The sequence below is a fragment of the Anabrus simplex genome, chromosome 12 (assembly GCF_040414725.1).
Source record: "Anabrus simplex isolate iqAnaSimp1 chromosome 12, ASM4041472v1, whole genome shotgun sequence".
Taxonomy (NCBI): domain Eukaryota; kingdom Metazoa; phylum Arthropoda; class Insecta; order Orthoptera; family Tettigoniidae; genus Anabrus; species Anabrus simplex.
Genome location: NC_090276.1, coordinates 96,828,084 through 96,855,697, shown reverse-complemented (window position 1 = coordinate 96,855,697; position 27,614 = coordinate 96,828,084). Strand labels below are relative to the sequence as shown.

General features: G+C 40.4%; 1 protein-coding gene across 1 annotated transcript in view; it reads left to right on the top strand.

Annotated features, from left to right (window-relative positions):
- Positions 1-6,006: 6,006 nt before the first annotated feature.
- Positions 6,007-27,614, top strand: part of LOC136884542 (leucine-rich repeat and WD repeat-containing protein 1) — a 112,719-nt gene continuing 91,111 nt past the window's right edge. The window contains exons 1-2 of the mRNA XM_067156793.2: positions 6,007-6,407; positions 24,227-24,369. Of these exons, the coding sequence (XP_067012894.1) occupies positions 6,222-6,407; positions 24,227-24,369 (329 nt within the window). The 5' untranslated portion in view covers positions 6,007-6,221. The remainder of the gene's footprint in view (positions 6,408-24,226; positions 24,370-27,614) is intronic.

The window sequence follows — 27,614 nt, the reverse complement described above, 5'->3', positions numbered from 1 at the left end:
ATCCAAGTTCCAGTCATGAAGGGCATTTGATACTGCTTTCGCTTGCTCTTTGCCGGAAGAGTTGTTTAACTTTGGCACAGCAAGAAGTTGTTCTTCCTCGTCATGTGAAATAATAATTGGTAGGTGTTCTTCTTTAGAAGCCCGCCTGGTGGCCATGATCGTTAAGGCGCTGAAGTCTAAAAACGGTCTAACACCGAGGTTAGCCGGTTCGAGTCCCGTTGGTCGAAAAAATTTTCACCATCAGAATGTTGGCCGGTAGGGTAGGGGAGGTGGTGGTATACAATTTCTAATCACTAGATTGCGTGCCAAAAGCCTGGATTAAATTCCAAACCTCTCCGCAGTGCTCATATGGAGTGAGGGCATATGACGCTGTTGATGGTGATTCGTCCGTCGGATGGGGACGTTAAGCCTTGAGCAGACCCCTTGGTGCTATTCGACAGGAGTAGGCTATGTGCCGGCACCGGGTTTCACCCTCTCCCTACTATCATATATCACGTCATTCATTTCATCTCTCATTAACTCCTCTGATGAGGTTGACGCCAGGAAGGGCATCCGGTCATAAAAAAACCGCCACGACAAATTCATCTCACCTCATACCCGACCCCGTAGGGAAACGGGACAAGGGTTGGACAAACAAGGTGTTCTTCTTTAGAACCTCTTATGTCCAGAGCAGGTAACAATTTTCCATCCCAATGAACAGTAACCACTTCGGGCACGTTATTCTGAAAATCGTATATAATGGATCTCGCTCTATCTTTTCTTATTTGTGTTCGAATGCGTTGAATAGAAGATTTGTTGATCGGGTAATTGTCAGAACTAAGACCAAGTGCTTCTACTACAGACTGAATTATATAAACAGAATCTCTGATGCTTAGTTGACATCTGCCTAAAGTTGCAACTAATCTAGATGTGATAAAATCTTTTCTTCCTCTTCTTGTCGACGTAGCTAAAGAACTTATAGATTGAGATGTGGATGGCAGAGATTCTTCCAGGCTTTCTTCAGAGCTTCTAGATTGTTCTTCTACATCTTCATGTGTATCAAAGTTCTGTAAAGTTGTAGATTCCAATGAGCTCTCTTCTTTGATTTTTATTCTTTCAAGAGCATCAGCATGTGCGATATCGAATAAATTATCTAATTCAAGTTGAAAGTTCTCCCCATGGCGCCTAGGTAAATCCTGAATCTTTTTGCTATTTTTTTGCAGTTCTCGCCAGACCTGATAAAAATCCACTAACTTCTTAACACAAATAGGCACAGCTCTGGTAGTTATTCTAGCCTTTTCCCAGAATACATTGCACTTCCGAATGACAAGATTTGCGCTTTCACTAACAGTCTTCTTAACCTCACGTACATTGAAAAATAGAACTGCGAGAACTTGATGATTAAATGGTAATTTTGCGCGTTATTTGGTGATTTACTTCACCAACCAAGAAAATACTTTTTTTATTGCTCCTTAGTTCCACTGACATCTTCAAAATATAAAACAATCCATGCTAGCTACTCGATAACCGAAAAGTAATTGACAATAACAATAAGAGTGTGCCACTCTTTTGACGCAACTTGTAAAGACATGTTTGCGCGCGAGTCAGCACGGGTTGCACTGTTCCAAATAAGGAAAAAAATTGTTTTTGGGTGTTTTAGGTCCAAATGAATAAAACAATAACCTATGCATTGCAAAATTAAAACGTTGAAAAATAAGGGACACCCTAGTACACATATGTGCACATGGTTGTGAGGGTATTTAGGGGTTGTAGCAAGGATGTAAAGGACCGAGCTCGATAGCTGCAGTCGCTTAATTGCGGTCAGTATCCAGTATTCGGGAGATAGTAGGTTCGAACCCCACTGTCGGCAGCCCTGAAAATGGTTTTCCGTGGTTTCCCATTTTCACACCAGGCAAATGCTGGGGCTGTACCTTAATTAAGGCCACGGCCGCTTCCTTCCCGCTCCTAGCCCTTTCCTGTCCCATCGTCGCCGTAAGACCTATCTGTGTCGGTGCGACGTAAAACAACTACCGGGGGGGTAGGATGTAAAGGAAAGGGCATATATGTCTCTGGTAAGACCTCAACTAGAGTATGGTTCCAGAGTATGAGACCCTCAGCAGGACTTCTTGATTAAAGAACTGAGAAAAGCCCAAAGAAACTCAGCTTGATTTGTTCTGGGTGATTTCCAACAAAAGAGTAGCGTTACAAAAATGTTGCAAAGTTTGGGCTGGGAATATCTGGGAGTAAGGAGACAAGCTGCTTGACTAAGCCATACGTTCTGAGCTGTCAGTGGAGAGTTGGCATGGAGCGGTATTAGTAGTCGAATAAACTTGAGCGGAGCTTTTAAAACTAGGAAAGATCAGAATATGAAGACAAAGTCGAAATTCAAGAAGACAAATTGGGGCAAATATTATTTACAGGAAGGGGGGTTAGGGTTTGGAATAATTTATCAATTGAAATGTTCAATGGATTTCCAAGTTCTTTTAAACCATTTTCGAAAAGACTAGGTAAATAACAGATAGGGAATTGGTCACTTGGGCGACACTTTGCTGCACCTTGATTGTTCTATATTACCATCTTGGGTGAATACATTCAAAACAGTTTTGAATTCCAAACCTGACATTCAGTTCTCTGACATCACTTTAGTCTTGTAAATGCTGATTTTTAAGTTCTAAGATATAAATCACAGGCTTTCAACACAGTCTGCCATTAAGATCACGCCGTTGGCATATGCCACACTGCTTACTACATTTCCCCCCGACTCAGTTCCTCCCTTCACTTTATACCTTTCACTAAATTGTCCATGTAAACTATGAACAACAAGGATGGAAGATTACAGCCTTGTTTAACCCCTGTAAGGCCTTGAAACACTCACTCTGCCAACAATTTTCACTGTAGTCCAATTGCCAACATAAATGCCTGTAATTGCTTTCAATAAATCTACTCTTAATACAATAATTCCTCTGTACAGCTAACATCTTTTCCATTGGTACACTATCACATGCCTTTCTAAATCTACAAAATGTACATAACTTAGCTGCCTATCCCTCCCATAGCATTTTTCTGTTACTTGACGCAAACTAAAAATCTAATCCTGACACTCACTCTGTGGTCTGAAACCGCTCTGGTTTTCATCCAACTTATTCTCAACCATTGATTGCACTCTCCCTTCCAAAAGGTGGTGGTGATTATTGTTTTAAGAGGAAGTACAACTAGGCAACCATCCTGTATGTAACATTAATCAGAGCGAAAAAATGTAAGTGATCCGACACTTCTAAAAATGATACCAGCCAAAGGAAGGCAAGGGCCACGGAGGGCGGGAAACTTAAGGACTCCCTAGCCCTCGCAAAACTAATAGCGTCGGGGTCGTAAAAGAACAAGAGTTGACCAAGAGAGGTCAGATAGGATAGATGAAAGTGAAGAGCCTGGCACAAGTAAGTGGAAGCAAAGCCAGGACTCAGCTAAGAGGCCCATGGTCACCAACCCATGCTCCAAAGTTCAGAGCCCATGGGGCCCCTTTTAGTCACCTCTTACGACAGGCAGGGGTGCTGTGGGTCTTATTCTACTGCCCCCACTCACAGGGGAATCCCTTCTAAAATGCCACAGAACACCTTGCTTGGTACACACATCAGTGGAATAACTCGATAGTTGTTATAATCTTTCCTGAAATCAAAGTCAGTTACAATTTAGTGTATTATGGATCTAGTGCCCCTATTCTTCCTTGTGTAGTAGTGAATAGCCTTATGCTTGAAGGATGTATTCGTAACTGCTAATCCCACACTAGCACTGAAATACAGTGAACACTTCCCATTCCTAATGACTTCCATATCTTCCCAACATTTACCCACCACCTTCTCATATCCTTCACTTCTATTTTCAACTTTTGCATTGAAATTGCCCATTAGTACTATCCTATCCTTACTGCTGACCCTCACTATGATGTCACTTGGTGCTTCATAAAACTTGTCAACTTCCTCCTCATCTGCAACCTCAGAGACACTGAGACAATACTCGTCCAAATTCCTCCAACTGCTAAATCTATGCACATCATTTGCTCATTTATGTGCCTAACAGAAACTGTGTTGCATCCAACCGTATTCCTGATGAACAGTCCTACCCCACACTCAGTTGTTTGCTTTTTATCAAATGTTAAGAGTAATTTATAAACTCCTATCTCTTCCTCATCATCTCCTCTTTGCTGAATATCATTTACTCCTAACACATCCAGATGCATCCTCTTTGCCAGCCCAGCCAGTTCTATTTCATTCTATAAGCCCCATTTATATTGAGAGCTCCCCATCAAATTCCATTTAGTTCGCCAAGTTGTTTGCAGGGAGTCCTTTGTCTCTCAAATGGAAGTGGGACACCATTACTCCCATACATCTGAGACTTGCATAAAATGCAGGATGCTACCCTACTCACATAGTCCCAGCAAGGATCTCCCCTCTAATGGGTTACAGACCACTGGTGGATTGTAAAGTCCTAGCCGCCTGAGTACAAGGAGGGCTACACCTCAAAATATGTTCGAGAGCTCCATTCCTATTCCATAGCAACTGGTATTTTGACTCTCAGGACCATTTACTAGGCCATAGAGCCTTTGTTCATGGTTCACGAACTAGGAAGTGACAAGAGTAACCCACAGCAGCAAAGATTTACTTTTGTTAGTCAAAAGTATTTTTAAAAAAGGGAACTTCTTTTACAAGTACATTTTTTGGGACAGAGCCCTCATATTATAGAAAAAGAATTTATCAGGCTGTGATTTCTCAATTGTTAAGAACCACTGGTATTTTGATATAGTGGAAACCATTTCTTCTCAGTTTTGTCTTAGTTAATGGTTAGGGTATACAGTCTGTCAAAACTAATTTATTATTAAATAAAATTGAGAAAATACTTGAAAAACAACAGATTTTACCCAAAAAAGAACCAATTAGAATACCTACACATTTCATTCGTGAAAGAACATCATCAGATTCTATCAAATCACACTTTTAAAATATTATCATCAGCTTCTATCAAACCACACTTCAAAAATTAAGAATGATTAATAAAGTGCTCTTAACAGGTATTAAAAAGCAAAGTACTGAGTGTTGGGTAGAACTGTCCATCAGGAATACTATTGCATTTAACGTAATTTCTGTCAGGCACATAAATGAGCGAATTATGCACGTAGATTTAGCAATTGGAGGAATTAAGACGAGAACTGTTTCAGTCTCATCAAGTAAGGGTACAGATGAGGATGAAGTTGACAAGTTTTATGAAGCACTGAGTAATATGATAGTCAGGGTTAACTTAAATAAAGAGTAAGAGCGTTTATGTTATAACATGTGTCCACTCTTCTAATGATTGTTGAAATGTTAACTTATGGTTTCCTCTCCACTCACTGGTCCATGTAAGGCTGAGGACATGTTCGGCTTGCCAGTGTGTACAGTAGCTATTTTTATTAGTACACTCCATGAGAGTGAACTACGTGAAGGTCTTGTCTTGTGGGTGTAGGCATGATTGTAGAGCTACGAATGGAAAGGAAATGGCCATGGCCTGGAGTTGAAGTGGGAAACCACTCCGAGGTTTGCCGTCAGGGGATCGAACTCGCCTGTCTTCGGAGTACGGAGCTAGCAACGATAACTGCGTGCCGCAACGCACTGAGCTAACTTGTTCGGTGGTGTTCAAGTGGGGATACAAGAAATGAAAGTGTATTTTCTGATCGTTGTTTGAATAACTACGAACTGCGCGCGGAAGAAGAATCAACCAATCAAATGTTACTGTGTGTGTGAAAGCATTGCAGCCATGATCCGTTGCAATCAGGAATAGAGCTATCTGATGAGATTGGTGTATGGTCTAGTTTTTCGTTTGTGACACATATCTAGCCTCTATTAACTTTTAATCTTTAAGCATTGATATTTTTTATCTGTTCGATATTAAGATATAATATCGTGAAGTGTAGCTATCAAATGAAGCATTTAAGTTTGGCATGTTGGTTACGCGGCTTTAAGGCGGGAAAATCGTTCTTAAACATCACCAAATCTTTCTCGTAAGCGTCAGATTTTGCGGGTGAAGGTTTTGTATTTTACTGTGCAATATTTTTAACTGTTTTTGGAAGTTTTAAAGTTAAATTTGTAGTTTATATCCTTGTTCTGCAGACGTATTATCATTGGTGAATTTATAGATATTTTGTAAATGTAGCAAAGTTTGTTTATTTATTGTCTTGGTTGTAATTTTTGTGAAAGCTCTATTTATGATTTACAATGAAACGGAAATTGAAGTACGACGACGATGAAGTTGCATGTAAGAAGAAGTGTTTAAATGACAGTGTCGAACTGAATGGAAATGGTCACAGCGAATCGTCGTCTACCAGTCAACTCGATTACGACCCAGTACATTTCCTCCGCTGCCACTCTCGGAACAATGATGTTGCCGATGTACAGACACAGGTAACCCATGTATTTAGCTTGATTTTTCACCTTGTTTATATTTACTCCCAATCACCTCTTTATCGTAAAGGTTTTAATGCTGTATCCTCTCAGACATGAGGGATTGTTGCACCTTAAAAATTAACTATGTCTATGGGTGAGGGGAACTAGACCTGTAAAACATTTTCCTCTATACTTTGAATGCGCCAATCCGAAATTCTCCTTTTTCATAGGCAAATGCTGAGACAGCTCCTATTCATAGGCCACAATAAATTCCTTCCACTTCTTTACGCATTTCATTCATCATTCATTTCATCGTAGTTAGTTCTTTAACTGAGGTTGGTGTTAGGAAGGGCATCTGGTTGTAAAAATATGCCATTTCATTTCACCTCATCCTTGACTCCATGTCAGGAAACAGGACTAAGAGGTAGACATACCTTAATATACTTGTGAAGGGAAATATGCCCACCACCCCCACCCCCCACCCCCGACGAGCCCATCCCCAAAAGAAACTTAATTGTAACCAAACACTGAGACCCTTCACTGACCACCAACTTCCGTGGGATGACTTTTGCTAGTTGAATGCAATTAGATGTAATAGACAATTTTGCTGCGCTTATTATTTATTTATTTGGCGTATGATGGATAATAACAACCTATAAACTATTTACACAACCAGTGAAATATGAGTACAAAGCAGATACAAATTATCATATCTATACAGTCAAAGAAAACAATTTACAGTTTGAAAGAACAGGAAGAAAACACAATATATTTACATCACTATCCACCTATCAACTCTGACAGTTCGTATATACACATTGAGTGTGAGTGATGTACATCTCACTAAATGTGAATGTCCAAACCTGCCACCCACTTCACTGCTTCAGGTGTTGCTGAGTTGAGATCTTCCATGGTGCCAGTAAAAGCACGGAGTGGACATTCCTGCACTACATGTTTCATTGTTTGTCGAACCTCGCCACAATCACAGTATTGAGAAACTGACCAGCCCCAGGTGTGTAAAGTAGATGCTGTTCTACTTACTCCACATCTCATGTGATTTAGTCTACTCCAGGTGCAGCGTGGCAGATCGAAGCCTGCCAGTTTTGTGGATGGGTTATTAATATCCACTATTGCCCGAGGTGGGGATAAAGACCACTCTGTTAACCATTTAGAGGTGGGGTTGAAGTCACTGGATGTTATCTTCACGGCAGTCTTCCAAGCAGGCTGGCGAGACTTAAGGCATGTGCATTTCTGTCTGATATACTCATGAACAGGTAGGTGTTCATTCTTCAGCATTCTGGTCCATAGCTGAAAAAGGGCCTTCTGTCTCCTGATATGTGGAGGTAGTATATTGCTGAGAACTGGTAACCTTTGGGTTGGTGTAGCACGAAGTGTACCAGTTATGATCCCCATGGTTTGACGAAGTTGTGAATCTACTAGCTGTGTGTGAGCACTGTTAAGCCAGACACCAGAGCAGTATTCTGCTGCAGAATAGACCAAAGCCAGAGATGTTGTCCTTAATGTGTTTCCATCCGCTCCCCAAGAAGTTCCAGCCAGTCGTTGGAGAATGATATTACGACTTTTTATTATGTTGGCGGTTTTCTGCAGGTGATTTTTGTACGTAAGAGACCTGTCCAATGTTACTCCTAAGTAACTGGGATTGGCACAATATTGTAGTTCATGACCCTTGAAGAAGACCCTTGGATGGTAGTTTGCTTCTGCGTTGTTCAGATGGAATGTAGATGTCACTGTTTTCTGTGGGTTGGGATGAAGATACCATCTTTGAAAGTAGTCATCCAACAGTTCTTGGTTAAGAAGTATTTCAGCTTCTTCGAAGTTGGGTCGTTGAATTGTAAGGCAAATATTGTCTGCATATATGAACTTTCGGGACACTGTTTCAGGCAGGTCATGGATGTATAAGTTGAAGAGAGTAGGAGATAGAACCGACCCTTGAGGCAGACCATTGTTGACTTTGTGGAATTTGCTTATGTTGTGTTCTGAGTGAACTTGAAATAGTCGGTTGCTTAACATTCTGTCAATTAGTGTAGTAATTTTTAAGCAAGGAACAGCTTTAATCCTATCTGAAACCAGTGCTCACCTCATCTTTGTCTTAGGATCCTAAAGAGGGTGGGCCAATGGCTGACGCTCCTTCACTGCTTTCAGCTTCCTCTCCGATTTCCATCTCGTTCATTCTTCCTCCGTTTGTCTTACGTGCCCATACCGTCTAAATGATGATCTAAGGGTTTGTTTTGCTCCTTAATAAACAACACTGTCTATGAGTAAGGGGATTTAGACCTTTTGAATTTGAATGCCCCAGTCAAAAATTTTCTGTGTGGCTGTTTAGTAAACATCTGTGACATGTCAGACTAATGGTTTCTTGTCTCTAACCAGGAAGTGCGCAAACCAATAAAGAAAGGCAGAATGTGCCGTGTCAACTGTTTGTTGCAATTGAGCGTTGTAGGTGGATCATTTAAGAACTATCGACAAAAGACGGTCATAGTGGTTTGATTTTGTATTGGTCCATATTGACTACAATCTCTGTCCCAATAAATTCACTACCGGGCGAGTTGGCCGTGCGGTTAGGAGCGCGCAGCTGTGAGCTCGCATCCGGGAGATAGTGGGTTCGAATCCCATTGTTGGCAGCCCTGAAGATGGTTTTCCGTGGTTTCCCATTTTCACACCAGGCAAATGCTGGGGCTGTACCTTAATTAAGGCCACGGACATTTCCTTCCAATTCCTAGGCCTATCCCATCGTCGCCATAAGACCTATCGTTGCAACGTAAAACAAATAGCAATAAAAAATATTCACTGTTATATTTGAAATCAGCCTTGTCAATAGCCTACTTAAAGTTACTTAATTATATACATACATACATTATCATTAAAGACTGTTATGCCTTTCAGCGTTCAGTCTGCAAGCCCCTGTGAATTTACTAAATGTCGCCACAATCCTCTATTTGCAGCTAGTGCTGTGGCCTCATTTAGTTCTACACTTCTTATCTTTAAATCGTTAGAAACTGAGTCTAAACATTGTCGTCTTGGTCTTACTCTACTTCTTTTACCCTCCATGACGAGTCCATTATTCTCCTAGGTAACCTATCGTCCTCCATTCGCCTCACATGACCCCACCACCGATGCCGGTTTATGGGTACAACTTCATCCATAGAGTTCATTCCTAAATTAGCCTTTATCTCCTCATTCCGAGTAGCCTCCTGCCATTGTTCCCATGTGTTTGTACCAGCAGTCATTCTCACTACTTTCATGTCTGTTACTTCTAACTTATGAGTAAGATATCCTGAGTCCAGCCAGCTTCCGTAAAGCAAAGTTGGTCTGAAAACAGACCGATGTAAAGATTGTTTCATCCGGGAGCTGACTTCCTTCTTACAGAATACTGTTGATCGCAACTGCGAGCTCACTGCATTAGCTTTACGACACCTTGATTTAATCTCACTTACTACATTACCATCCTGGGAGAACACACAACCTAAATACTTGAAATTATCGACCTGTTCTAGCTTTGTATCCCCAATCTGACATTCATTCACTTCTCTTGGATTTCTTACTTACTGACATCAATTTAGTCTTCCCTCAGGGAATTTAAGAAATTAATAAATAATCCTCAATTACCAATACTTGATGACATTGCCGATGTTCATCTGAATCGTCTAAGGTCCCGAAATCCACCAATAAGAACTGCAATAGAACTGAAGAATACCAGCTTCAATATTACTAAGGAATGGCAGGGAAGACAAGATACTAGGCCTGAGTCAACTTTGCCACACCTAGGACCGTCACTGCCACCTGGATTTGAGCTTCCTCAGAAAACCTGGTCTACTCTTAATAGGATACGATCGGGCCATGGTAACTGCGCAGATTTCCACTACAAGTGGAAAAGATTTCCTGCGCCTAACTGCGACTGTGGTGCCTCCAAACAGACCATCCTGCACATTATCAGCGAATGCCCAAAAAGAAAGTACAGTGGTGATATCAGTGACTTTGCTCATGTGCTTCCAGAGACAGTTAGCTATATAAATAACCTGGATATAAATATATAGTTTGTTTTTCAAAACCATTGTGTGTTGTATCTGTAAAGCCATACGCTAAATAATAAATAAATTTAGTCTTCGAAAGGCTAATTTTCATACCATACTCATTGCACCTATTTTCAAGTTCCACGATATTAGACTGCAGGCTTTCGGCACAATCAGCCATTATGACCAAGTCGTCAGCGTAGGCCGGACTGCTCCCTACATTTCCACCTAACTGAATCCCTCCTTGCCATTTTATGCCTTTCAGCAGATGATCCATGTAAACTACGAACAGCAAAGGTCTAACCCCTGTAAGTACTCTGAACCAAGAACTCATTTTACCATCAATTCTCACTGAAGCCCAATTGTGAACATAAATGCCTTTGATTGATTTTAATAATCTACCTTCAATTGGGAACATGCATCATTTTCAAAAATATTTTTTTTGAAAAGCACACCAATGAAATAGTACGTAAACGTATTACATTGTGGTATGCTGCCTTGTTTTCTACCATTAAAAAAATATTTAATAGTGCCTTTCCGCAAGGCGAGTGAAACGGCCTCTGACGTAAGCGGCGCGCTGTGACGTCACGATCCAGTACCGCATGGAGCTCTACCAGCCGTTGTGCATCAGCCGTTGCTAAAAGCCGATTGTTTATTATTCATGATCGCGAATAACTTCAAAATGACAGAAGAAAGGTTCAAAACAGCACAATCAGACAATCTATCATGTGTAAATGTCACCATTCTTGAAAAATAGTGACGTTTGTGGCCGCAGAAATTCGCGGATAACAAGCAAGTTTGTAAGTGGCGTCTTTTATATACGTGCAATGTACTGTAACCCATAGTATTAGGATAACAACGAACCTGGATAGAAATCACACTACTTTCAACATTTCCTTCTAGACTGATTCCCCTATTAAAGAATAACATTAAATTTTCGGGCTTTCAGCATTAGTAAATTAAGAAATCGGATTTCAGCACTAACATAAACATATAGGTAGAATTATAGTACTAGTCCGCTTCTGTGGTGTAGTGGTTAATGTGTGCCACTCCCGGCGGCCCGGTTTCGATTCCCGGCTCTGCCATGAAAGTTGAAAACAAATAGTACGAGGGCTGGAACGGGGTCTACTCAGCCTCGGGAGGTCAACTGAGTAGAAGGGTTTCGAATCCTACCTCAGCCATCCTCGAAGTGGCTTTTCGTATTTTCCTACTTCTCCTCCAGGCACCTAAGGCCACGGCCGTTTCCTTCCCTCTTCCTTGTCTATCCCTTCCGATCCTCCCATCCTTCAACAAGGCCCCTGTTGAGCATAACAGGTGAGGCCGCCTGGGCGAGGTAATGGCCCTCCTCACCAGTTTCATCACCATACTCAAAGTCTCACGTTCCAGGACACTGCCCTTGAAGTGGTAGAGGTGAAATCCCTCGCTGAGTCCGAGAGAAAACCAACCCTGAAGGATAAACTGATAAAGAAAGAAGGAAAGAAAGAAAGATCATAGTACTATAGGGCTATAATCTATCATTCCCAAAAAAATATGTATTTATGGTTGGGACAACTGGCCTACCCACTTCCGGGGCCCATGAAAGAGAATTAAATATCTTTGTGGAGGGAAAAAGTTAAACATGATAAAGATAAATATGACTTCATCTAGTTTTCACAAGTCGGGCTGAGTGGTTCAGACTGTTGAGGTGCTGGCCTTCTGACCCCAACTTGGCAGGTTCGATCCTGGTTCAGTCCGGTGGTAGTTGAAGGTGCTCAAATACGTCAGCCTCGTGTCGGTAGATTTACTGGCACGTAAAATAACTCCTGCAGGACTAAATTCCTGCACATCGGCGTCTCCAAAAATCATAGAAGTAGTTGGCGGGGCGTGAAGCCAGTAACATTAATTACATTTGGCTTTTAACAAGCTGAGCATATCAGAAAAGAAAAGTGTCCTGGTGACATTTTAGTCGGTCAATACAGGAATGTCTTTGGGTGCTGTGACTTTTTTTTTGCGTCACACCGTCACATATAGGTCTTATGGCGACGATGGGACAGGAAAGGCCTAGGAATTGGAACAAAGCGGCCGTGGCCTTAGGTGCAGCCTCAGCATTTGCCTGGTGTGAAAATGGGAAACCACGGAAAACCATCTTCAGGGCTGCCGGCAGTGGGGTTCAAAACGCACTATCTCCCGGATGCGAGCTCACAGCTGCGCGCTCCTAACCGCACGGCCAACTCGCGCGGTATTTTTACCCTTCGGTTTATTGACTTGGCTTGTATAACCTAAAACTTAGGCTAAGTTGGATAATATTTTAAACACCTACATCACTATTTTCACTTGTGTGCAATTATGTTATTTATTTCATTAATATTATGATAATTATTATAATTGAGCATTGTTAACTTATAAGACCCCAACAGACAAGCATTGGTTTTGTGCAGAGTTATACATTTGTTTCCTTTCAATTGTACACGCCTATTCTTTGTTACATTATAGAGTATTTAGACATAGCCTAAATTTCTTTACCAATTAAGCTCTTCAATAAAGACATACATAACTGTCCCATGCCAAGATATATTGGTAGAATTAGAGCTGTCAAAATGGTTCATAACCCCTTTGATTTATTATCTTGACATGGATCACCCAAAACATAGGTTAGGTTTGGAGAATACTTTAATAATCAGCATTATTTAGTGCACTGTTTATTACTTTAATATTCCAAGATGTAATTGAAGCATTTAAATAAAGCATCATACATTAAAATTTAAAGTTTTACCACTAGAACAGCTGACATGGAAAAGTGATTTGAAAATTCAAACAAATTCATCTTACGTTAAAATCTTCAAAAAAATAAACTGTAGACTTTTCCGATATATCACCAGCATTTCTCCAGCTCGCCAAAATTCATTTCTCCCTAGTTTTAGCGTCTTTGGAACGTTTATAAACAATTTGTTTGGTATGGTATGCGATGTGCTATTGCACATCTGAACTCTACACCATTTATAAGTTTTCTGCCTCACTGTCTGCGCAGGATTCATTTTAAGTCTAAAATACACCTCTGAGATTATTATCCAATGTATAGACCTCGAATTTAACCATACTAGACACTAACGTAAAGTAGAAATACGCGAAGTGTATCCTGCTTCTCACAGCACACTATGTGTTATTTCGTCTGCTAATTCAGTCAACCTGTACGATGACGTCAGGCCAATGAGATCGCGTACTTGCGTGACGTGACATTTTCGTAGATTTTTATCATGTTTGGAGTTATTATTTGTACATTCTGATCACATATTTGAATTCTGCATGCAATTTTGAATCAGATTAGCATATTTTTAATTAAAACCCCGGATCATGCATGTTCCCTATTCCGTAGTCCCCCAGTATAGCAAACATCTTTTCCCTTGGTACCCTATCATATGCTTTCTCTAGATTTACGAAACATAAACACAACTGCCTATTCTTCTCGTAGCATTTTTCAGTTACCTGGCGCATACTGCAAATCTGATCCTGGCTGCCCCTCTGTGGTCGGAAACCACACTGGTTTCCATCCAACTTCCTCTCAACTACAGATTGCACCCTCCCTTCCAAAATGTCAGTGAATACTTTGCCTGGTATACTAATCAATGAGATACCTCGATAGTTGTTGCAATCCTTCCTGTTCCCTTGCTTATAGATAAGTGCAATTTCTGCTTTTGTCCAATCTGAAGAAACCTTACCAACACTCCATGCTAATCTCGCTACTCTATGAAGCCATTTCATCCCTGCCTTCCCACTATACGTCACCATTTCAAGTCTAATTTCATCTATTCCTGCTGCTTTATGACAATGGAGTTTATTTACAATCCTTTCCACTTCCTCAAGGGTAATTTACCAACGTCATTTTCCTCCTCTCCGTGAGCTTGGCTGTTCGCAACACCACCAGGAAAATTTCTGTTTACGTTGAGAAGATGCTCAAAGTGTTCCCTCCACCTCTCCAGTGATTCCCTGGGATCTATTATGAGTTCACCTGAATTACTCAAAACACTGTTCATTTCCTTTTTCCCTCCCTTCCTAAGATTCTTTATTACTGTCCAGAAAGGTTTCCCTGCTGCTTGACCTAGCCTTTCCAGGTTATTACCAAAATCTTCCCACGACTTCTTTTTGGATTCGACAACTATTTGTTTCGCTCTGTTTCTTTCATCTACGTACAAATCCCTGTGTGCCTCGGTCCTTGTTTGGAGCCATTTCTGATAAGCCTTCTTTTTACGTTTACAAGCTGCTCTCACTTCATCGTTCCACCAAGATGTTCGCCTTTTCCCATCTTTACACACAGTTGTTCCTAGGAATTCCCTTGCTGTTTCTACTACAGCATCCCTGTATGCCACCCATTCTCTTTCTATATCCTGAACCTGCTTACTGTCTACGGTTCGAAACTTCTCACTAATCATCTCCATGTACTTCCGTCTAATTTCCTCGTCCTGGAGATTTTCTACCCTTATTCGTTTGCAGACAGATTTCACTTTCTCTACCCTAGGCCTAGAGATACTTAGTTCACTACAGATCAGATAGTGGTCTGTATCATTGAAAAATTTGCGAAAAACTCATACATTCCTAACAGATTTCCTGTATTCAAAGCCAGTTAAGATATAGTCTGTTATGGATCTGGTACCCCTAGCCTCCAATGTGTAGCGGTGAATAGCCTTATGCTTGAAGAATGTATTCATAACAGCTAAACCCATACTAGCACAGAAGTCCAGCAAACGCTTCCCATTCCCATTAGCTTGCATATTTTCCCCACATTTACCAATCACCCTTTCGTATCCTTCAGTTCTATTTCCAACTCTCGCATTGAAATCGCCCATTAGCACTATTCTATTCTTGCTGTTGACCCTGACCTCAATGTCACTCAATGCTTCATAAAACTGTCAACTTCATCCTCATCTGCACCCTCACATGGTGAATACACTGAGACAATTCTCGTCCTAATTCCTCCAACTGACAAATCTAACCACATCATACGCTCATTTACGTGCCTAACAGAAACTATGTTGCGTGCAGTGGTATTCCTGATCAACAGCCCTACCCGATACTCTGCCCTTCCCTTTCTAACACCCGTCATGTACACTTTATAATCTCCTAGTTCTTCCTTGTTATCTCCCCTTACCCGAATATCACTTACTCCTAGCACATCCAAATGCATCCTCTTTGCTGACTCAGCCAGTTCTATTTTCTTTCTTCCATAAGCCCCATTAATATTGATAGCTCCCCATCGAATTCCATTTCGTTCGCCAAGTTGTTTCCAAGGAGTCCCTTGCCTGTCAAATTGGAGTGGGACTCTGTTACTCCCATAGGTCTGAGGCTTGCTTAAAATGTAAATTCATGAAGCAACATGCTACCCTACTTACACATAGTCCAAGTGAGGATCTCTCCTCTAACGGGTTATGGACCACCGGTGGATTGTATAGTCCTAGCTGCCTAAACACAAGGAGGACCATGACTCAGAATATGTCCGAGATGCCCACTCCCATTCCATAGCAACTATTATCCCAACTCTCAGGACCACTTACTAGGCCACTCAGCCGTTGCCCATGGTTCACGAACTAGGACGTGACTACGGTAACCCATTATATATGATCACATACTACACCGTACATGTTTTGACAACCTTAGTGTCCTCTTCCTCAGCGGTTTACTCAAACTACCAAATATCTCTTGTACCTATTTATTTTTAATTATTATTAAACACCAATCACACCCTCTTATAACCTGTAGGTTACAACATATTTAATTCTAAACATCTCGTAAGTAATATATGTGGCATAAACAAACTCAAAACTACACTCTTCTATTTACAATCTTATTAAAATGTCTATTATCTACAAATCAATTTATTGAAATCTGCATATTTTAAATATGACTGAAATATTTCAACCCAGAGTTCACTTCGGCTAAATGTTGCGGCTACTTCTGTATATAACCATCTATCCTCTAACACTTCCTTTCTCACTCCACAATAAATTAATATTCTCTTTTTGCCATTGATGCTTTCACGGCCCGTACTTGTGGACACGATACTGTATAGACTTTTGGGCTTATGCCGCTATCACAGTTCTCTGCAAAATGTAAAGAATTTCACCTAATTTTCTTGACACGGCATAAGCATAAGCCCAAAAGTCTATACAGTATCATGTCTATAATATTCTCTTGTAGACACTTAATTGTCCTTGACCTTATTTTTTGTTGTTGTTTGAGACAACATGTTAGCCAGTTGAACATCAATACTAGGATCTATATCTTACTCCTCAATTTGCATATTGGCAACAGGAATGAGTTAGCCTGAAAATTTATAAAGTCCAATAACGCACTTGTAGCAGATTTTAGAAGGCAGTGAGCAAAACACAAAGAAATAATATTTAAAAAAAAAAGAAAGGAGGAACCCGATGTCGAGAATTGATTAAGATGTGTTTTTGCTGGTAAAGTGTTATTTTTGTACATATAGCAGAGTAAATAAATGTATTAAATACTGATTAGTGACCAGCTGTAACATTGGTGACCCCGACGGTTATGTGAGTAGAAGTATAGATAAGAAAAGTGTTTTTCCACCAATCAATACACAATTTATTTTAAATAGATTAAACTAGTACCGGTTTCGGCTCTTTAACGGCCATCATCAGCTAGTACATGGTTTGTTTCCAGCCATTAGACAATTCACAAGTTGTTATTGTATTAGACATCCGGATGTCTAATGGGGGATGGAAATGTGTCGCGACTTCAAGTTTATTTATCATCTTCATATATTATTTGATAGTGTTGTGACTTTGTGCCTGACAGAGTGTGAAACTGACCCATTTCTCCAATATTCATAAACATTGTGTGATTTCGCCTACTTGTTTTTACGGCTGACGATGACCTGGACTAAGGTCGAAACCGGTCCCATTTAAATAAGAATGTAATTACTACATTTCTTTCTTTTATGTATTGAATTGGTTGAACTTCAATTATTTAATTTTTAATATTAATAATTTCAATACGGAACAATGAAATTTTTATCTTTAAAGACATTGACATAATTTATAAAAATTGAACTGTGATTTCTTAAGGTAATAACACTAAGGAATGGTAGTTATAAAGTATGATGTTGAGACATAACATATACAACACATGTTAAAATCATTGTAAACAAATTTAAAATCTTTGTCCGAAAGAAAATTTGTGTCATATAAAATTGTAAAAACAGTACATGTCTGACACTGAAGTGGATCCTCTTGTTAAGAAAATTCGAGCATATGCATGTCCGAAAGAAAATTTATGTCATATAAACAAAAATTCCAATTTATGCTGGACTGTGGAATCATCAGGCCATCACAGTCAGAATGGGCTAGTCCTCTTCACTTGTTAAACAAGAAGGATGGATCTCTTCATCCATGTGGAGACTATAGGAGACTGAATGAATGAACAGTTCCAGACAGGTATCCTGTTCCGAGACTTGAAGACTTTGATCACATCTTGGATTGTACAACAATTTTTTCCAAAATCTATTTATTCAGGGCGTATTTTCAGATCCCAATAGCAGAGGAAGACAAGCAAAAAACAGCCATATCAACATGACTAAATCTGTAATAGCTGCAAAAGAACTTTAATTTCTAGGGTACCTGATTATACCAAATAGTACGAGACCACTTCCTGAGAAGTTACAAGCAATGAAGGATTATAAGTTACCTGAGACCGTGCGAGACTTATGCACGTTCCTCGGTTTGATCAACTTTTATCGTCGTTATCTGCCAGATACAGCAGAAACTCAAGCTATTCTACACGAATACAGTGGAACCTTGGATTGCGAGTATAATTTGTTCCGGCAACATGCTTGTAATCCAAAGCGCTCGTATATCAAAGCAAGTTTTCCCATAAGAAACAATTGAAACGTGGATGATTCGTACACAACACAAAAATATTTATTAGCATACCATTTCTAAAACAAAATATAACGTAAAACAAATTAAAGTGCACTTTTCTTTACAATAGAATCATTGTTGGTGTGAGGGAGACGAGAGATGACATGAGAAGAGTTACTGTGTAGCACGAATTTCATTAACGGAATCACTGCTACCTGTTGGCTCACTGGAATTGTTTTATTTTGATGCAACTTTAACGAGGAACCTGTCCAATGATTGTTGCTTTTGCCTCTTTTTGAGGATTTCATGAAAATGTGACATTGCATTGTCAATGAACTGATTCATCGCTCGCACTGCTACAGCCTTATTCGGGTGGTGATTTTCTACAAAATTTTGCACCGTTTCCCACATTTTGCACTCCTCCCGAATCTCAGTTGAAGTGAGAGATTTCATTGACTTTTTCTCCTCCTCTTGTCCGGACGAGATTTCCATAACCTCTTCCTGTTGGTCGCGATGCAGATCCATCAGTTCGTTGGTGGTCAGTTCCTGGCTATGTTTTTCCACCAGCTCTTGGAATGTCCACGTTATTCACCTTCAGTCCCATAGTCTTCCCTAAGGACACAATTTCATCGACAGTCGGCGGCTCATTGTCACCAACAATCCCCTCAAAGTCACATCCAAGAACACATTCAGGCCACAGCTTTCCCCAAGCAGAAGTGAGAGTTTTCTTGGTGACTCCATCCCAGGCTTTATTGATAATCTTTAGGCAGTTCACGATGGAGAAATGATTTCTCCCAAACTCTCGGAGGGTAAGGTTTGTTCCTTCGGTCACTTTGAAGCATCGCTGAAGTAGTGCTTTGGTGTATAGCTTCTTGAAGTTCAAAACGACTTGCTGATCCATAGGCTGGAGTAGTGTTGGGAGGTAGAAACTTAACCTTAACGAACTTGAATTCCTCCAGTAAGTCGTCCTCAAGGCCTCGAGGATGAGCAGGAGCATTGTCCATAACCAGCAAGACTTTGAGCGGCAGATTATTTTCCGAAAGGTATTTCTTCACTACAGGACCAAAGACCTCGTCCATCCATTCAACAAACGAACAAGGGAGGGGAAAACGTAGGCACACGTGACGCTCGTATTGCGGAACGTCACTCGCTTATCAAGTTACAATTTATTTAAAATGTTTGCTCGTCTTGCAAAACACTCGTAGACCAAGTTACTCGCATTCTGAGGTTTCACTGTATTTGAAAGGAGCTAAGAAAAATGACAGCAGAAAAATTGACTGGACCGACGAAGCCAAGAAGCAATTTGAGAAATGTAAAGAAGACCTGATTAATGCTACATTTCTGAATTTTCCAGTTCGAGATCTGCCTATAGCCCTTTTCACAGATGCTTCTGATCAGGCCGTTGGAGCAGCATTACAGGAGTATGAAGATGCTGGTTGGAAACCCATAGCTTTCTACTCCAAAAAGCTAAGCATTGCGCAGAAGAATTACAGTGCAGATGATAAAAAAATTGCTTGGAATATACCTGTCTGTGAAACAATTCAGGCATCTCATTGAAGGTAGAGAATTTACCATTTTTATGGACCACAAATAGATCACCTACGCATTCCAACAAAAGAATGAGAAGGCATCCCCTCGGCAACTATGGCACCTGCAGTACATCTCGCAGTTCACGACCGACATACGTCATGTCAGTGGCAGAGATAATGTGGTAGCTGTAGCCGATACTTTGTCAAGACTTGATGAAATTCAGTAATTGATTATGAAGTCATAGCAAAGCATCAAGAAAATGATGATGAGCTGAAGAAGTTATGACAAGACAATACATCACTGAAATTGTAGCTTACTTTATTGTAGCTTACAAATTCTTCTTTCACCATTACGATATGGTACTCCCCCTCCTGTCATCTGTAACCTGTCTCATCAGTAAACACTCCAGCTCTGTGAGAAAATTTCTGTATTCATAATATCACTTCTCAGCCATGATTCAACTCATGTTACAATATCTGATGAATAAGTAAATATTAATTCTAGTTTGTTTTTTTCATTTTTTTTCATTTCATAGAAACTTCTCTCAGTTGAAGGTTGCCACAATGACAATTAGATTTATAATTTCAGGTTACAATGATAATTTTGTTCCTTACATTATTCTTATGTCATTAAAGTGCACAAATTATGACATTTAGCAAAGATTTCTAAACGATGAAATTGAACCTTGTAATGCGAACAATGATATAGTTAACAGTAGTGGAAAGTCTATAAGTAAAAATGCTTCCGGATATTTACTATGAATCAAGGAATATTCCCTTGTGTACTTTAATGTTCTTCAGTCCAAAGTTGTTTAAGGTATTGTTGGGTTTTAGATCGGCTTCTTTTCCCTATCAACATTTTCTGGCTGCTCTTCTACAACAACAATAATAATAATCTTGTGGCTTCAGCTGCCTGTTCGTTCCGTACTAGATGGCAGAGTAAAGTGAATCTCTCTTGCCTATCACACAACATGGAGTGTCATCCACCCTTCAAAAGTGTCGTTATTTCTTCTGGGTTTGAACACGCAGTCTTGGGATCTGGACTCTCATGCACTACAGTTTAACAATGGAACATCACCCTTACTTGACTGCCTATAGGGAGCGTGCACGGCCGCTCTTAGCGCCTCTAGCGGAAGAAGTCAGTAACATTTTGGTGATCTTGTTTTGAGCGGTCAGTCCAGGCTGTGTAACTGTGGGTGTGAAATTGTGGTGGTAGTAGTAGTGTATCAAAATGCCTAAATCAAATAGAAACTGTTGTGCAGTGAACTGTCACAACACACAAAGAAACACGCATGGAAAAGGAATTACATTTCACACATTTCCTGGTCGTCCTTAGGAATCGGGCAGATACAGGAAGTGGATTTCGGCTGTGGGAAGGATAAAGTAAGTACAGTAGGCTACCTTATTTCATTTGTGATGTAAATCACACATGTATCACACATTTTAAACATACCAGGTATGCCAAGTCAAGAACACGTTCATTTAAGTACACATTGAAATAGTACATTTCAATTAGGCACTGCAGCAGGTTCGTATGTTTACATTCATGTCCTTCCATGTGCACGTGTCTTGACTACGCCGAATAATAATAATAATAATAATAATAATAATAATAATAATAATAATAATAAATATTTCCCTGCATTTCAATGCAGATGGAACTCCATCGGAACCCACCAAGTGCTCCGTCATTTCCAGTGAATATTTTGTTGGAGGAAAGTCAAGTGATATTGAAAATCATCCATCATATATACCATCTGTGTTTTATGAGAGCTATAAGAAGAAACCAAAAAGAGAATGTGATGTATCCCGGTTTTAAGAGCGAGTAAACGAATGAAATGCTCAAATATACATACGGGAGATAGTAGGTTCGAATCCCGCCATCGGCAGCCCTGAAAATGGTTTTCTGTGGTTTCCCATTTTCACACCAGGCAAATGTTGGGGCTGTATCTGAAGGCCACGGCCGCTTCCTTCCAACTCCTAGGCCTTTCCTATCCCATCGTCGCCATAAGACCTATCTGTGTCGGTGCGACGTAAAGCCCCTAGCAAAAAAAAATATACACATGTCTTCTATTTCAGGAAACTCATGAATTTATTGTTAAAAATGAGTGTGTGAAAACTTACATAGGTTCGAACCCCCACTGTCGGCAGCCCTGAAGATGGTTTTCCGTGGTTTCTCATTTTCACACTAGGCAAATGCTGGGGCTGTACCTTAATTAAGGCCACGGCCGCTTCCTTCCCATTCCTAGACCTTTCCTGACCCATCGTCGCCATACGACCTAACTGTGTTGGTGCGACGTAAAGCAACTTAATAAAAGAACTACATAAGTCGGTGCAAGCAGCATTTGAGATGGAAGCAACGACTTTCGAAATCACTAGTGTTTTTAGTGGGAATGATGTAGGCACACAGTGCTACTCAAGCACAGTACCTTCAAGTATTTTGGAAAAGATGGATCAAAGTTGTGGTCTAAACACCCTCCCCACTCCCTGGACATATGCAGAGGATTTCATGGATACCAGAGCATAAAAAATGAGGCACAGTTGAAGGATTTTACAAGTGTTTCATACGAAACATTCAGTTTTTTACTTTCCTTCTTTGTTTCTAAAGTGTCTATAAATATAAGTAATAACGATGATTGTTTACTCTTTTTAATGAAAATGAAATTGGACCTTTGCTTCTTTGGCAGTTATATTTGGTGTATGTCGGATGAGCGAATATTTTTTACTGCTCTCGGAGTAGTCAGGAAACGCACTTGTAATTTTATTTTCTGGCCTAGCAAACTATCCGTGCAAAATACTTTGCCTCGCGCTTTTAAAACATATCCTGACGCACGAGTTATAATAGATTGCACAGAAATTAAATCAGAAACGCCAGCAAGAATAGATGAGAGATGTTACCTGTATTTTTCGTACAGGTAAAAATTTTATTAGCTGTGGCCCCAAACGGAACTATTCTTTTTGCTTCCCCTTGTTATGGTGGAAGAACTAGGGATACTTTTATTGTTAACAATTCAGGCTTCCTAAATTTGAGTGAAGGGGACGTTATATTAGCCGACAAGGGATTCCCAGATTTTAAAACACAGTCACCTCATTCTTTACTTGTTATGCCGCCTTTTCTTCATAATGGGAGATTTACGGAAGATGAAGTGTTACAAACTCGGAGTGTAGCAAGCGTGCGAATACATGTTGAAAGATGCATACAGAGGGTGAAAATTTTCAAAATCTTGAAAAATATTCCGTATATCAGCAACATTGTTTACGTAGCTTGTGTTAGCAAATTTCTTACCACCAATAATAAAGAACGTAGAACTGTAACCCCTGCATATAATCTACTCGTATAAATCTATCTTATCAGAACTTCGCTTGGCAACATGACGTGTTATCTACTTATTCCAACTGAATTCCTGTTTATTTGCTTACTGGATGCTGCCTGTCAATAGCTTGTCAAAAGCTGTCTATTTCACCGGAAATCTCACTCGCGAAATTTGAGTTTTCAGAGATTCGTGGATATGAGTTAGTGACAATAATAATATCAGGTTTAAATGTATTTTTATGTGCACAGCAATACAACTTCCATAGCATTACTTCATATTTATCTCGACGACAAGATGCAACGATATTTTTTGCCGTAACTATGAAGCAAGTCTTCCAGCGGAACGCGCTCTCACCGTATTAATTCTCGGAACTCCGCCAGAGCGCTCTGTTGCTAGTACCGTGCACGCTCCCTATACTCTCATCACTGCTGCCTGAATGTCTCCCTATAACTTGTACCATTGCGGTTCATACCCACCCATAGTGATGAAGAAACTGAAGACCTAAATGACCTAGTGTGGGACTAGTTAGTGCTAGAGTAAAAGTAAGTCAGTGTATTAGGAACAATTCTGCAACAGAACGCTAGGGAAGTTTTATTTTTCTCCTTTTAACATACCACGTGGTCGAGCAGCTCGTCTCCTTTCTCCCAAGTCTTCCCAGCTCAAACTTTGCATCATTTTTGTAACGCTACTCTTTTGTCGGAAATCACCCAGAACAAATCAAGCTGCGTTTCTTTGGAATTTTTTCCAGTTCTTGAATCAAGTAATCCTGGTGAGGGTCCCATACACTGGAACCACATTCTAGTTGGGGTCTTACCAGAGACTTATATGCCCTCTCCTTTACATCCTTACTACAACCTCTAAATATCCTCAACCATGTGCAGAGATCTGTACCCTTTATTTACAATCATGTTTATGTGATTACCCCAATGAAGATCTTTACTTATATTAATACCAAGGTATTTACAATCATCCCCAAAGGGAACTTTCACCCCATCAACGCAATAATTAAAACTGAGAGGATTTTTCCTATTTCTGAAACTCACAACCTGAGCCAGTTGGTTGAGGTAAATCCAAGACCCTTGGTATTATAATCCAGTGTGTTTCTTTGTTCAGGTGTGGCAGTGTGCATTCGAGCCTGATCCATACAGACAATATCGGACAACAGACATTGTTGCAACATGTGGAGGGAACAGTGTCTGTTTCATCAATGTGAAGGAAGGTGAAGTCGTGGGAAAGTATTATGCTGAAGATAAGACGTAAGTACAAAAATACATTTCATGGTAACAAAAAGTTTGGCGACATCTTTTTTTGTGTGCAGCAAAGAACAAGTGATTGCTGGAGGCCGGTAGATATCTAGGAAACATTCGGAGGCTCCGCGCTTACCGCTGCATGGTGCTCGTTTGTTGCTATTTCGTGTCAACTGTTTATCACGATTGGTTTCTTTACAGAATGAGAGGATTGTTAGGAATAAGATTTTTTATCGTGTCACAGTTAGTAATTAAATCTGTCTGTATTGAATTCTGTGAGTGATGCCATATTTTCTAAATTTCACCCAATTAGTGATGGGATATTCGATTCATTTTACTGAATCGATTCATTTGATTCTGTTCACGTTACTGTATCGATACAGTGATCCGATTCGCGGCACATTAGAGTCACCGCTTCTACTGCATCTGTGTAGCATGTAATGGCAAGACAGCAGCAACAGCATTCATTGTTCGCTGCTGCCATCTGGTCTTCATACTATGAACTCCTTTCTTAGAAAAAAATGCTAGTCACTCTAATACATCGAAGGTTTCTGGCGACGCAGGATGGGAAAGGTCCTGGATTAGGAAGGTAGCAGCCATGGCCTTAATTAAGGTACAGTCCCAGGATTTCCTGGTGTAAAAATGGGGAAACTACAGAAAACCATCTTAACGGCTACCGATGGTGGGATTCGAACCCACCATCCCCCAAATGCAAGCGCATAGCTATGTGATACTAACTGCACGTCCAACTCGCCAAGTCATTTTTGAAAATATGTACTATATTTTTCTATCAGCAGAGGAATTTTTTTTAAATCGTCATATTTTGTATAGCCTACCCGAGATGTACAGTAGCCCACTGGTTTTCTGATTCAACATACTGTTGGTTAAGTTATTGCATCAGTCGGCTCACTCACTGTCCACATTTTATTGAAGTCTTGTGCAACGATGTGACATACGAACTGAGACAATACTGAGCCGTTCTTCCCAATATAAAACAGGTACTTTTGAGTGGTCATGAGCATGACTTATAGGGCAGGCTAGAGTCAAGTTTAATTAATTGTGAAATGTCAACTAAGTTATAATACTAAGATTCGTTAAACTAATAAATAGTATAACCTAATAGCCTATCTACTTACTAGCTACTTTAGAATTATGTTTTGACTACCTTTTTAACACTGAAAATAAATCCATCTATTATTTAAACCTCCCTGTAAGAAGAGGACATTGAATGCGAGTGGGTATTATTTTCAAATGAACTGAGCTCGGGAGTCCATTTAGCGTACGATTCTTTCAGTGTTCCATGGCTCTGTATGTATTGCTTCAGAGGAAGCCCGGCTCTCCGCCAGTGTCCGCTGTCCAGTAAGCCGATAAGGAGCCGTGTGTATCTTGTGTCTCACTGAGCTGTGCTCGTTCATGATTCTTTCGGTGTGCCATGGTTCACTGTATGTCTCGCTGCAGCGGAAGCTCGGCTCCCCGTCAACGTCCAGATCAGCATAATTAAATATATTTCTAGGGGTGGGTTGGTGCCTCCCTAATATTGACAATGAACAACTCAAAGTCATGCATTTCTTCAAGATTTAGCACAGTTTTGTAACAGCTTTTGTCTGTGAAGGAAAGACCAAGTCATTTGTGGGGGTTGAGGGGGAAGGAAAAGGAAAATAGAAAAGGGGGCCTTCTTTAATTATGACTGATGTCAAAGTTACGGGTAGGAAGATGTAAGTACCTATATTCTTAAGTAATGTTATGGTGAAACAGTTGTTGAATATGGTAGACAGAGATGAGAAGGTACTGGATAGTCAGCACTCTGACCAAATTAGAAGGATCAAGGTGCAGGTACACTCATTAAAAACTGTTTTGTACCACCTGTGTAGGACTTAGTCTCTCATCTTTAAGGACTGGATATATGATAAAAGCAGTTTTTGAAACTTTGTATAAAATAACCATTAATTTTTCTGTTCAAAGAGAGTATGCGATGCTCTCCAGGAAATTTACCCTCAGTCACATGACAAAATTTTACGTTATGAAGGAAAAAGTTGAGAAGGGTGAGAAATATTGATTTTTAAATTTTATCGACATCTGTTAGGCTCGTCCCTGAACTGAATTATGAAAGCAGTGATGTCACCTTAAGGAAAAGTGAATATTGAATTTTTACGACCACATTGTAATCGAAACAGACTTTCAACGTATTAGGTCGTGTTACGTACATGTAGTACGTGTTGAAGAGATGTTAAGTACAGAACAAAAATGGCCAGCCGGACACCAGTGGGATCCGAACCCACAACCTCCCGATTTCGCGTCGGTTGCTCTACCAATTGAGCTATGGTGGCCTAGGCCATCTTTGTTCTGTATGAAAGGATCTGAGCTACAGGTCTGGCACTGCTGCAAGCACACTGTAGAGTGCGTTTAAGTCGCCCGTTGTGGGGCATGTCAATGAATATTGAATTTTTCACGACCACATTGTAATCGAAACAGACTTTCAACGTATTAGGTCGTGTTAAGTACATGTAGTACGTGTTGAAGAGATGTTAAGTACAGAACAAAAATGGCCAGCCGGACACCAGTGGGATCCGAACCCACAACCTCCCGATTTCGCGTCGGTTGCTCTACCAATTGAGCTATGGTGGCCTAGGCCATCTTTGTTCTGTTTGAAAGGATCTGAGCTACAGGTCTGGCACTGCTGCTAGCACACTGTAGAGTGCGTTTAAGTCGCCCGTTGTGGGGCATGTCAATGAATATTGAATTTTTCACGACCACATTGTAATCGAAACAGACTTTCAACGTATTAGGTCGTGTTACGTACATGTAGTACGTGTTGAAGAGATGTTAAGTACAGAACAAAAATGGCCAGCCGGACACCAGTGGGATCCGAACCCACAACCTCCCGATTTCGCGTCGGTTGCTCTACCAATTGAGCTATGGTGGCCTAGGCCATCTTTGTTCTGTTTGAAAGGATCTGAGCTACAGGTCTGGCACTGCTGCAAGCACACTGTAGAGTGGGTTTAAGTCGCCCGTTGTGGGGCATGTCAATGAATATTGAATTTTTCACGACCACATTGTAATCGAAACAGACTTTCAACATATTAGGTCGTGTTATATACATGTACTACGTGTTGAAGAGATGTTAAGTACAGGGAGGTTGTGCGTTCGGATCCCACTGGTGTCCGGCTGGCCATTTTTGTTCTGTACTTAACATCTCTTCAACACGTACTACATGTACGTAACACGACCTAATACGTTGAAAGTCTGTTTCGATT